This window comes from Acomys russatus, chromosome X, assembly GCF_903995435.1.
Source record: "Acomys russatus chromosome X, mAcoRus1.1, whole genome shotgun sequence".
NCBI lineage: Eukaryota > Metazoa > Chordata > Mammalia > Rodentia > Muridae > Acomys > Acomys russatus.
The window spans coordinates 47305938-47319555 of record NC_067169.1 but is presented as its reverse complement, the minus strand read 5'-3'; the positions used below and the strand labels follow the sequence as shown (position 1 = coordinate 47319555).

Genomic DNA, 13618 nt, shown 5'->3' with positions numbered 1-13618 from the left:
GCAGGCCAGAAGAGGGCATAAGATTATATGGTTGTAAGCCACTATGTAGTTGCTGGGAACTAAACTCAGGACCTCTGGAAGAGAAGACAGTGCTCTTAACTGCTGAGACATGCTCTCCAGCCCTGCACATCTATTTTTTCATTTTGAGGGTTACTTACCTAGGGATAGGATTACAAGATTATATAGTAATTATGTGTTTTAACTTTTTGGTTTTTTTGTTTGTTTGTTTTTCAAGAGAGACGGAGGTTCTCTGTGTAGCCTTGGCTGTCCTGGACTCTGTAGACCAGGCTGGCCTCCAACTCACAGAGATCCACCTGCTCTGCTTCCCAAGTGCTGGGATTAAAGGCGTGCACCACCACGCCTGACCATGTTTTAACTTTTGGAGGAACTATTTTCTACCACCTTACACTCTCACCAGCAATATACATAAATTCTATTTTTTTTTTAGAACATTGCCAGTACTTATATTTCTATTTTATTTCTTATACTCACACTACTGAGTAAAAAAATGGTAACTGGTTATGGTTTTCATTTATGTTTCATGTTACTGACTGGCTATCTTCTTTGGATAAATAACATCCTGGGATCTTAAGACACTGATCAGTAAGTCTGAGATCAATATCTCAGTTCCTACGTTTCTTGCTGCCAATCCTCAGATTACACTGAACAGCAAGAATGCAAGAACTAAGAGCTTTGTGGGGAAATCCTAAGTGCTCTGCTTGTTTCTGCTCAATCTAAGTACAATTGTTCATGGACTTTTCAGCTACTTCTGTTCTACTTGTCAATTAACTTACAGCAACCCATAATGTACCTGCTGGCGTGAGCATCATAGATAACAGGAAACTATGAAAACTTCTTCCCTCTTGTAACCACTCTGCTAAAAATGAAATTACGGGGTGTACTCGCCTCCACGGTTCACAAGTCTCTGAGTCCTGGGCTGATTTCATACCCTAAGCAGGCTAAGAACCTTTAGAAGCTTCCTTAGCACAGCAGTCGTCCTAACTCTAGCAGGAGAGCACCCACCGTTCTATCTGCTTCTGGTGCTTCTCTTCCCGCGCCTGCGCCTTCATCTGCTGCACCTCAATGGTGTCAGGCTTACGCCGACGCATGTAAAGCTCGTGATTCCCCATGCACAGGGCCAAGATCCTCTTGTTAATACGAAGCCGGGGAGCATAGAACACAAAGTCCTGAAGGGAAAAGACAGCAGTTGAGTTTTTAGGGCTGGTGAGATGGCTCACATGTGCTATTGAGCACACACATGCATGCACATACACACCAGTAATAAAATAGTAAATTTTAAAAAAATAAGTTTTGTGGAGCTGGAGAGATGGTTCAGCAGTTAAAAGCACTGAGTACTCTTCCAAAGGACCCAGGTTCAATTCCCAGCACCCACATGGCAGCTCACAACTGTCTGTAACTCCAAGACCTGACACTCTCACACAGACATACATGCAAGCGAAACACCAATGTACATAAAATAAAAATAAATAATTTTTAAATAAATAAATAAAAATAAAATTTTGAGGAAAAGGTGAAAGCAACCTCACTTCTGTGAAGCTAAATCCAAAAGAACTGGGAAAATTCTGTTATCCAATCAATTGCATTCCAGAAGGAGTACTAATTACCAGAGTAAGGAAATCATTTTTCCCAAAGTCAGGTACCAGAGTAGTGGTAGATTCAAGACTAGAACCCATGTTTCTTATCTTGGACACCAATGCTCTTTCCACTAAACCACGATTTGTCTCCAATTCTGCTCATGAAAAGCACCACAGGGGCAGCAAGATGGCTCACTCAGTAAAGCCTAGCAATCCCCAAAAACAACATAGCAAAAGAAAAAGAACTCTAGCAAGCTGTCCTCTGACTGCCACATGTGCATTATGAAATGAATATTTTTCTGCCCGTCCACAAAAATTAAATATGGAAAAATTAAAAACTGAAAGTCTTAAAAACAAAACAAGTCTTTAAAAAAAAAAACCTAAAATATTTCCTTAGAAATGTCTTTTTTTGCTGCAGTACTTTGTTTTAGTTTTCAAAATAAGTCTAGTATTGATCCATGGGTCGGAGCTTAAAAGGCCATGACCTTTGAGTTAAGCCAGTATGGAGGTCAGCCACATGGTGGGAAGTAGCCCCATGGCAGAAAGCTCCTTACAGAAAGTGTGAAAAAGCCCAAAGAGCCAGAGAAAGTATACACAGGCTATCAGGCTGGTCAGCAATTGAAACAAAAGTACTGAAGAGAAGAAAAGGGAAGAGTTGTAAGATGAGCAGAGCCAACAGAACATTGTGGCAGCGCACGGGACTAAACTATGGAGAAGAAACTCTGGGAAGAAAGATGACACCATCTCCTCCCCGTCGTCGTCATTATTATTATTATTATTATTATTATTATTATTATTATTATTATTATTATTATTATTATTATTATTATTATATTGAAACTTTCCTCCTACTGCTTTAGCAAGCTTAAGGTAAACTCCTCTCAGGTGATTGCCCAACTGGATTAACTTTTTTTTTCTTTTTTCTTTTTCGAGACAGCATTTCTTTGTGTAATAGCCCTGGCTGTCCTGGAACTCACTCTGTAGACCAGGCTGGCCTCAAGCTCACAGAGATCCACCTGCCTCTGCCTCCCTAGTGCTGGGATTAAAGATGTGTGCTACCACCACCCCAGCCAACTGGATTAACTCTTAAGGGAATTAACAATGTCATGTCTCTCTACTTAGAGATCTAACTACTGAATCTCAAAGAGCCTCTACTATAAAGTAATTAAAACCTAGTCAACAGGTACATCATGGGTGTCTAAACCATCTCTGTAATCTCTGAAAAGTGAGTTCTAGTTACAGGAACCCAGGCTGTAAATACACAAATCTCTAAATTCCCTAACATCGATTATCTTGATTACTTATTAAAAAGCCTTGATTTTCTGCTGGCTTTTTATTTTATTGAGAACTACTACATGAGCACTGTATATACATCATTCCAACCTCTCCAAATTCATTATCCCTTCCTTAGTTACTATTGCCACACACTAAATAAATTAATAAATTAAATATGATAATAAAAAAACAACATTCAGAGGCTATAGTAATACCTGCATATAATCCTAGCACTCAAGAGACTGAAACCACAAACATCACTTTAAGCTAAGACTGGGATGGAGTGAAACTTTCATCTTAAAACCTTGTGAGTAGGGCTGGAGAGGTTAAAAGCACTGGCTGTTCTTCCAGAGGTCCGGAGTTCAAGTTCCAGCAACCACAACCATCTATAATGAGATCTAGTGCCCTCTTCTGGCCTGTTGGCTCACATGCAGCCCGAATATTATATAAGTAATAAACAATTTTTTTTAAAAAACTTGTGGGTAAAGAAATATAAAGTAATGTTTAATTTTCCTTTATTAAAAGTTTTTAAAGCAGCCAGGTGAGGTGATGCACTCCTGTAATTCCAGCACTCCGCCGGCAGATGACGTCTGTGAGTTCGAGGCCAGCCTGGACTAAAAAATGAGTCCAGGACAGCTAAGGCTACACAGAGAAACCTTATCTTGAACCCCCAAAAAAGAAGTTTTAAAAGGTAAATTTGTAATGTCACCTTTGGATTTGAACTTTTGGCTCTCTCCTTTTGCCACAATTAAGCATAAGCCAAGTACATGAAGCATACATGTTGAGGGATGAGGAAGGTGAGGCAGTGGCAAAGCAGCAGCACTCAGGATTGCCTATAGCTTGCCTGACCCACTGAGGGAGTCTGGTAGGAAAGTGGCACCAAGTATAGGATATTGCACATCATGTTCCTCTTACTTTTTACTTTCAATTTTTGTTTCGTTTCCTGTTCATATGTAGATGTTATACACCTCAGAAAACAGAAAGACAGAAAAAGATCCAACAACACATTTGCTCTTAGCAATATATAAAACCTTAGCAAAAACCTGCCATGTTACTCACTGGGGCTTTTTTATCAATAGGCTTGATGACAAATTTCTTATCATTGAAGGAGATATTCCTGATTTCGCTCCAAGGGAAGCCAATCTTAGGAGTCAGCCTGTAGAAAGAGAGGCCAACAACATCATGACAAAGACAAAGTAAGATGGAAACAGCCCTTGTGCCTGGCCCTAGCCAGCACCCCTTCCCCCCATCCCCTTGAGGGAAATAAATCTGTTGTCAACTTAGCTACACTTAGCACTTACTATCCTTTGTTCTGTTCCATTTTGGGTTGAAGCAAATACCTTGTAAGAACCTTCAAGAGCATCTGCATTCCTGTTTACCAAAAATCTTCTATACAGAATTGTTAAATTTGGAAAGATAAAAAATGAGCCCTAAGATTCAGGTAGTAAATGCAATAACAATCTAATGATTTCATTCTTACCAAGAGCAGAGCGAAGGGGGAAAAAAGCAGGGAAGACAACATTAGAGAAAGACGTATAGGCCAAATGTTATTAAAATTTATGAATCCTGACAAGATAGGTGCTAGGTCAGCACTGTCCAAAATTTACAGGGGTCGCATTTATATATTTTCTATGAAAATAGATAAAAAGGAAATATAATGACCTAATTATAATGGTTTAATTAACTCAATAAATCCTAATACTACCATTTGAACATATAAATCAACATTTAAAAAACTATAGATATGTTTTGCATTACTGTGGCTTGAATGATTTCTAATGAAAATTTTGGTTTCTTTAAAAACTCCGTTGTGTCACATAAGCATGTTTTTGTTTTAATAATCCCAAGCATGGGATTTTAGTTCAGGCTTTAGCTTGTCCACAACTGATAATTGCCTTGTGCAAGGTGTGGCCTTTGCCAGCTGCAGTTAGTTTAATTCTGAGGACTCTAAGGGGTATAAATAGGAGAGCTCGGGGGTGGGGGTGGGGAATGGTTTGAAAAGGAACAGAAAGAGAGAGGGAGGGAGGGAGGAAGAGAGAGAGAGAGAGATGGAGATGGAGAGAAAGCTTCAAAGAATGCTTGGAGGACAGTGCTTCCAGAATGGGAGAGGCTTCAATCGATCCTAAACAGCCGGGAGAAGTAAAGAGGTCTACATCCCTTTCTTCCAACTAACCTTCTTTCTATCATACCTAGTGCTGGGGTGTTGGAAGGGATTGGGATAAACAAGGGAGGTATTGGCATAAGTACTCCAAATAAAATAGAGTTTAAAAACTAGTGTCAACGATTACTTTTGCATGGGAAGGGGGCTGGGACAAGGTCTTACATAGCCAGTATGATAACTAATGTTATGTCAACTCGACTCAGAATAGAACCTCAACTGAGAAAAATGCCTCCATAAAGAAATGCCTCCATAAGATCTGTTTGTAGGACATTTTTAAGTTACTGATTGATGGGGGAGGTGTGGTATCATCCTTGGGCTGGTGGTCCTGTGCTTTAAGAATGCAGTCTGAGAGAGCCACAGGAAGCAAGCCTAAGTAGCACTCTGCATCAGTTTCTGCCTTTAGGTTCCTGTCCTTTTGAGTTTCTGCCCTCACTGCTTTTAATGATGAGTATGGAAGTGTGGATAAAATAAACATCCCAAGTTGATTTTGGTCACGGTGTTTCATCACAACAATGGTAACCCTAAAGTAAAACAGCTGTGAATTAACTATTTAGCTAAGGCTGACACTGAACTCCTGATTCTTGCTGCCTGTACCTCTTGAGTGCTAGGATAACAGGCCTGCACCACCATACCCAGCATGGTTTAGATAATAAATGTCTCTGAAAAGCTCATTTGTTGAAGGCTAAGTCCCCAGACACTAATGTTATTAGTGGTGGCACGGCCAGGTGGGAGGAAGTAGGTTATTGGCAGCATGCCCACCAAGGAGATAGTGGGATTCCACTCCCTTCCTTTTTCACTGTCTATTTCCCAGGTGCCAGGAGGGGAGAAACTACAGGCTCTCCACCATGAAATTCTACCTCAGTACAGGCCCAAAGCAACTGCACCAAGTAAATGCAGACTGAAAACTCTGAGGGCACAAGCCAAAATATGTCTTTCCTCCTTTACATTGGTTTCTCCCAGCTATTCTGTCACAGGTACAGAAAGACTTTTCCTCCACAGTGTGCTATGCAATTTACATTTATGACACATGTCACTTGTAATGACATTTCAAATGTTCACCAGTCACATGTGTTGAGTACCATAATAGTACAACTCTAGTCATTATAGGATTAAGGAAGGTGTACAATCATCTTGGCTGGACTTAATTAGTAGAAAAATAATTGAGATGGGACTCAAGTGGTATAGTCTTGCTCTGTGGTAAGGGCTGACATGTATGTTTAAGAGTGATCCAAAGAACTGAGAAAAGTCTGAGGCATACCTGTCATTCTGCTCATAGATGTTAAGACCTAAGGCATCCACACCCAGCCAGAGCTCTGAGCCTTTCTTGTTCTTGATGCTGAAATAGTTCACACCATACATCTCCAGGTCTTGAGCAATCTTGAGATATTCCAGGACAGCATCCTCCCTATATGACACAGAAGAAGAGAGGGGGATTGCCACCAAGTTAGAACTTCTGTATCAGACCCAGCAACATAGAAAAGCTGGCTCGCTCTGTGTTTCCGACAGTGGTTGCGTTTGGAGGATTGGGAAATGGATAGAACTTAAATAAGCAAGTGATGAGTAACAAGAACACACATGATTTCTGTCAGACAAAAGCTGCTGACAGAAACCTAAAGAATAAGGTGAGGCTGTCGCTTGCTGGCCTCAGGAATATTAACTGTTCACTCAGAAGCTATATTCTTCTCCTCCGCACTGTGACATTCTCTTACAGAAGCATATTCCTAGTAGAATTTAGACAGTGCTGATAGTAAAATGAGATTTCTCCCCCTCAACTAGACAGCCATCAAATGCTTTTACAATATTGACAAAGCTCCTTTCCTACTTATTTTTAGGGGAAGAATGGCAAGGTAGCCCGGAAACCTTCTGGAGAGCCTCATCTTCCTTTTCTTTGCAGTCAAAGCAACTGGATAGGATATAGGGAGTGGTGGAACATGCCCGTAATCTCAGCACCACCTGTAATCCCAGCACTTGGAAGGTAGAGTGAGCTAGGAGGATTGTATGTTCAAGACCAGCCTAGGCTACATAGTGAGGTCACTTCGCAAAAGAACTTCTGGGGCTGGCAAGATGGGTCATCTGGTCATGGCATTGACAAACAAGCCTGACAACCTGAGTGCATTTACTGGACCGACATGACAGAGTATTAGAAAATAGACTCCCAAAAGCTGCTTCTGAACTCCACATGTGCACCCTGGCATGAAGCACAGATGTGCAGGCAGGCAGAAAGGCAGACTGAGAGACAGACAGACACACATACACACATGCGCGCACGTGCATACACAAACCATACAAAATAAAAATAATAAACAAGGGGCTGGAGAGATGGCTCAGCAGTTAAGAGCACTGGCTGCTCTTCCAGAGGTCATGAGTTCAAGTCCCAGCAACCACATGGTGGCTCACAACCATCTATGATATGATCTGATGCCCTCTACTGGCCTGCGGATGTACACGCAGGCAGAGGACTGTATAGATAATAAATAAGTAAGTCTTTAACAACAATAATAATAGTAGTAATAATAAATAAAAAATAAAGTCCTGATTTATAATTAACGATCTTTTCACGTTGCAGTCCTCTGCATGAAAACTTTGCTCTTACAAATTTAAAAAAGCCTAAAACTAAATCACAGCCTTACAATGATTCAAGTTTGCCTCTTATATTTAAGTGCCCAAATCATTCCTAGCTCTCTTTCATGACCCTAATAATTTGCTTCTTCTTTGTAGAACCCATCCTCATTCTCCTTGCAAGAGCCGTGAAGCTGGTAAGGGAGTCTTACCGGAGCATGCCCCGGTGCTCCTCATGCCACACCTGGATCCGCTCTTCCCACTGGTCCTTGTTGAGTTTGTGCTGCTCCAAGACTCTAGAAAGACAGCGAGTGGTCGATAAAGTACAAACCTTGGGCAGGAGGGAAGGGAAGCTCACTTAGCTTTATTTGGAGCTGCTGTAAGTGTGAAGTTGGCCAGTGGGGGTACTGCTGGACTCACACTGAAAATGAGAGCTGAGCACACTGAAGCAGACGTAAGCAAAGTCCTAAAAAAAAGAGCTTCAGGAACAGATGACCGAATAGGACAATGGAACTATCCTCTTTACTCACCTATTTGTTGGTTTGTTTGAGATGGGGTCTCTCTATTATAGAGCTCTCCTGTCCTGAACTTACTATGTAGACTATGCTTGCCTCAAACTCAAAAGAGCTCTATCTACCTCTGCTTCTCAAATTCTGGGACTAAAGATCAGACCCTCTTTAGTCCTTTAACCACAAAGCTAATAATGTGTTGCATCTCCAAGCTTAACAATAATATATCAGGAATCTCTGTTGAGGGGCTGACAGTAAAGTTAGGCAAAAAATACCCTCTTGGGGCCAACAGTAGGTGTTTGTAAGACAGTTGTGGATACAAAACAGGTAAATAGTCCCAAACTATGCTGAGGGAAACCAAGAGGCCCAGCACATAATTCTACTAGATTGTTAGACAAAGCCTACTTTAAATATGCTGACTTGGATATCATGGCACTGGCTACAAAAGAGTCCTAGGGCACAATTACCACCCCATACCTTCTGATGGAGTGTGTACATGACACAGCTCCAGTTCCACTAGGGATCCCAGAACAAGCCTTAATTTTTCTTCTAATTCAAAAGCCTATGAAAATACATGGCCATCTGATGCAAAAGGAAACAAACCCCTCGTGCATTTACACACACACAAAAAAAAAAAAAAATCAAGAAATTGAGGTTTCAGGTCGGATCTGCCTCAAATATGCTGTGGGAGATGGGAGAAATCAGACCAAGTACCTTTGTATCTCTAGTTCCTGAGCCAGAAATTAAAGAAAATGCTTGCCTTGTTTGTTTAGCATTGTCATGATGCTGAAACAAAAATATTAAGTGGTTAAGAGCTTTCATCTTTGAAGTTTACAAAATGAGAAAACTCTGGACAATGATACCCGTGGTTTACATATTTTTTTTCTGTCTCTCCTGTGAATTTCTAAAATAAAATCTCATCAATGAAAAAGAAACAGAACCAGGGGAGAGGACAAAACAAATCAACTCATCTTTGGTTCTACGTAAGCATCTATCTCTAGGGTAATGGAGCTTTGAAATCAAGGAGTGAAAGGGGAAAAAAAGCTTTTTGGGGACCGGAAGTACAATGGAATACAATACTATATGCAAATGTGTCTCTCTGAGCAGCACAACACAGCCTTTGGACAGAACCCAGGGAACTGAAACTTATCTGGCAGCACTTATGGAGTGGGGATTAACCAGCTTTTGGCTGCTAACCACTAGCCACTTTAGCCAGGTCGAAGGAGGTTGGGGTACCACCTCACCTCTGGGGCAGCAACTTATCTCCAGCGAGGTAGCCAGACTTGTGCACTTCCTTATTGAAGTCACCATACTTAGACTGGACAGCATAGGAGGCCAAGAGCACAGCAGTTTCAGGTGGGCAATAAATGTCATCATTGAGAATGCCCTCCTTCACTTGCAGAAAGAACAGGCGCTGGGTGATATCCTGGATCAGTTCTTCGGATACATCCTCTGGGTAGAACTTGGCCCGGAACTTGAAGAGCAATGGGCTTTCCTTCCGCACATCCTGTGCAGTCACCTGGGAGGAGCAAGGTTATATAGGCTATCAAAAATAGATTTTGGTGATGAGAGAGTGTCTGTAAGGTAGTGGGAGAACTCTGAGAGACAAGGTCTAGGTAGTTTAGCAAGTCTGGGAGGCAACTTTTGTAATAAAAAAAAGTAAACAAACAAATAAAAAAGTATTACTTTCATTGGGAAATATTGTACACATTTCTACCTCTTGGGAATTTTCCTCTTAAAAAATTTAAAATACACACTGATAACAGAAGCCATCATTATCTGACAATATAGCTAACTGATCTTAAATTCTGAGGATAGATTTTAAAACACTCCTTTTTTTTTAAAGCATCTTTTATAAAACGTATTTTATTTTATATTTTTTCTGTGTGTGCATGCTAAACCACATGCATGTCTGGCACCTACATTAGCCAGAAGAGGGCATCAGATTCCCTGGAATTACAGTTACAGGCAAGTGTGAACTGCTATTGTGCTATTGTGCTGGGAATTGAACCTGGATCATTTGGAAGAAGAGTCAGTGCTCTTAACAGTTGAGCCATCTCTCCTGGCCCTAAAGCTCCTCTCTGTGGTGTCCTCCAACTCAAATAGCAAGTCTGGTTGAAACCTCAGAACTGGCTAGGTTAGACCATAAGCAAGATGACTTCAAAACCTGAAAATGGCTCCTAATTTATCCAGCAAAAGTGGCCATTGTTGGGGCTAGCAACATGACTCAGAGGGTAAAGGTATTGTCTTTCAAGAATGATGATCTCATTTAGATCCTGGTGACCAACAAAGTAGAAGAGAGAATTGACATGGCATGCATGTATGCACACACTCACATGCATAGAACCTAGTAGATATAAATATAGTAAATAAATATAATTTTACAAAGTCTCCATTCTTGAATAAAATAAGGCTCTTTGCAGCAGAAAGTGAGATAGCCGCCTCTAGATACAATCAGCAAAATAAGCCACAGCCCAGCATTGAGTCCTCTAGAGTACACAGTTAGCCAGTTGGAGGATATGGGGAGGGAAGTCTGCCAGGTGTCTGTAGAGATACTACTTGGGGCTTTGCCTGACAATCCTACACATCTCAAGCTTGAAAGAAAGGTGTCTCAGTGCACTAAAACACTAAAAGCTTTGATCCAAAACAAGTCTAAATTAAAAGTCTCCACTCCCTTTGGCAGAACCATCTTGCTCAGTAGTCAAAGTTGAAATACAACTTTCCTTAGGTTGAGTCCTCTGTTTGTACTTAGATGAAAGTAATTAACAGGAGCATAGTGTCGGACTTGCTATAATCACAACACTCTGAAAGTGGAAACAAGAAGATCAGGTGTTCAAGGTCACTGCTACATATGGAGCTTGAGACCACCCTAGAACATAAAACCTTTTCTCAAAATAAAGAGGGGTGATTGTTATGGAAGCTGCAGAACCAGCCATGCAGACAAATGAGAAACCATCTTTTGTCTACAGAAGGCACCAATCCTACAGAAATGTGGAGCTCTTTGTCTGACTTAGGACAGCTGGCTAAGTCTGGTTGTTCCCCTCCATACAGCTTTTTAAACTAACATCTAAATACAGTTCCTTTTGCTGTTTTGTTCAATATATTACTGATTAAGTATCTCAAGTTTGCCAGCTAGCATGTGTTATTATCTGGAACAATTTATGACAGAGTAGTAAGTGATTTACCTTCTTATTGAGTTTCAGCCAAGTAGAGAAAGCTTTTGTGTCCTGGTACTGCAGACCAAAGAACCAAACTTCCCTCAAGCCAATAGTTTTCACCACCTGGAAAAGACAAAACAAGCACTAGTTTAATATCTACCCTGTGCCAGGAATTAAATAAGATAAAGGTGGAACCAGTTTAATCTACCCTGAAAGGATTTAAGGTACTGCTAATCTGGAAAGAAAATATACTTAAAGCAGCAGTCATGAACTGATGCCTATTGTCAGTTGATGATGGCTCTTGGAGCAGGGAGAGTCCATTTTCTTCAGAGATGTGGCCTGTAGTAGCTTTCCCATACTCCAGTGGATGGCTTTACACCTACAAACATACTGGCAAGACTAATTAAACTCTGTGAGTTAAGAAAAATGAGTACACGATGTTGACAGGGAGAGGATATGAAAGTAGCTGAAAGGAGGTGGGTATGAGAAAAATGCATTGTATGCATTATGAAATTCCCAAATAATTAATAAAAATATATTTCAAAAGGAATTTATGTCACATAAGGAGTCTAGATTTTTTCAAAAGAACAGAAAAGTAGAAAGAAATATTTAGGGAAAAGAAAAGGACAAATGGATGAAATTAGGGTTATTACAATAAATATATGTGTATGGAAATGTTGCAAATCATTGTTTTCTACACTTAACATATGGTTAATATATAATTGAAAATAAAAAAGGAATTGCTATTCGTTTCATTCCGTACTAAGTACTACTGTGAATACTGGCACACACCAAGAACTTTAGAGGCATTATCATCTTTAATTCTCAAAAGAGTCCTATTACAGAAGTACAGAAAAGAAATTATGCCTAATTATACCCAATGTGCAGATAGTGAGTGACAGACAAGAGTTAAATTATGTCATATTTCCAAATCAAGCCAATTCTCATACTTTTTGCAACTGCCTCCCTTCTCCTACAATGCTATATAGCTGCCTGCTTCCAGAATGGATTAGAGACCGTAGACAGAGTCCTGGGTTAACTCCTGTATCATATTCTCCTAGGGTACTCTCACACATTGTTCCTCAGCGTTTTTTGTTTTTTACATAAATATTATAAAGGATACTACATTACGCATGGTGATGCATGCCTGTAATCCCAGCACTCAAGAGAAGGTGGAGTCATCCTCCTTGATTACAGTCTGGGCTCCATGAGATCCTGTGTTAAGGGGGGCGCTGTGCTTAATCTCAGCACTTAGGGGGTAGAAGCAGGCCGCTCTCTCTGAATTGGAAACCAGCTTGGACTACACATCAAGTTCCAGGCCAGCAAGGGCTACATATGGAATGTCTGTCTCAAAGTAACAAAGGGAGTTCATTTAAAAAGACAAAGAGGCCGGGCGTGGTGGCGCACGCCTTTAATCCCAGCACTCGGGAGGCAGAGGCAGGCGGATTGCTGTGAGTTCGAGGCCAGCCTGGTCTACAAAGTGAGTCCAGGATGGTCAAGGCTACACAGAGAAACCCTGTCTCGAAAAACCAAAAAAAAAAAACAAAACAAAACAAAACAAAAAACACAAAGAGGAACAAACAGAAAAGGTGCCAAGAAGCAACTAGAGGAGTACAGAGTTCCTATATGTCCTCAAGCATTTGTGCCTTCAGGAACTTCCACATGCCCAGCTATCTAGAAGCTCCCCAACCTAGGCCTTTATGTTTTTATAAAAGAATTACATCATTATAGTTGACAGTCATTGATATCATCAATTCAAACTTCACAGCTGTCTTTATCTTTAGAAAGTGAGGGTGGGGCTGGAGAGATGGCTCAGAGGTTAAGAGCACTGTCTGCTCTTCCAGAGGTCCTGAATTCAATTCCCAGGAACCACATGGTTGCTCACAGACATCTATAATGAGATCTGATGCCCTCTTCTGGCCTGCAGGTAGAGAACTACATATATATTAATAAATAAATCTTTTTTTTAAAGGTGAGGGTGATGTCAATACCCCAAGAAAGAGCCCTTGAGAAGACAAAGCAGGGAGCATAGTATACAAACACCCCACACTCCAAAGCTATGCTATTCTTGGGTACTGACATGTTAGGAGGCAAACTTTGTTTTGTGAAGAAGCTGAAGGGCCCTGTATTGCCCAGATCCTTTGGATGGAATAGAAGGCAAGAAGGGAGAGCCTGCATGGAAAAGAAAGATGGATTCTGTTCTCAGGCCCTGACACTAGCACGTTAATGGTACAGTTGGAAACTCCACACTAGCATGTCCAAGACTAGGGGCAGCCACACTAAAACTGAGTCACATCCCGATGAACTCAGGATGTCACACAGTCTTGTCTTTTGGGTAAGACATTTAAGAGACTTAACTAG

General features: G+C 40.8%; 1 protein-coding gene and 1 non-coding gene across 2 annotated transcripts in view; one reads left to right on the top strand and one right to left on the bottom strand.

Moving 5' to 3' along the window:
• Positions 1 to 13618, bottom strand: part of Msn (moesin) — an 83024-nt gene that overhangs the window by 6788 nt on the left and 62618 nt on the right. The window contains exons 3-8 of the mRNA XM_051140946.1: positions 11285 to 11380; positions 9344 to 9618; positions 7803 to 7886; positions 6290 to 6436; positions 3930 to 4026; positions 1024 to 1187 (exon numbers count right to left, since the gene is read on the bottom strand). Of these exons, the coding sequence (XP_050996903.1) occupies positions 1024 to 1187; positions 3930 to 4026; positions 6290 to 6436; positions 7803 to 7886; positions 9344 to 9618; positions 11285 to 11380 (863 nt within the window). The remainder of the gene's footprint in view (positions 1 to 1023; positions 1188 to 3929; positions 4027 to 6289; positions 6437 to 7802; positions 7887 to 9343; positions 9619 to 11284; positions 11381 to 13618) is intronic.
• Positions 11012 to 11151, top strand: LOC127186094 (small Cajal body-specific RNA 3). The gene has a single exon (XR_007830329.1). It is a non-coding gene; the product is annotated as a small Cajal body-specific RNA 3 (non-coding RNA).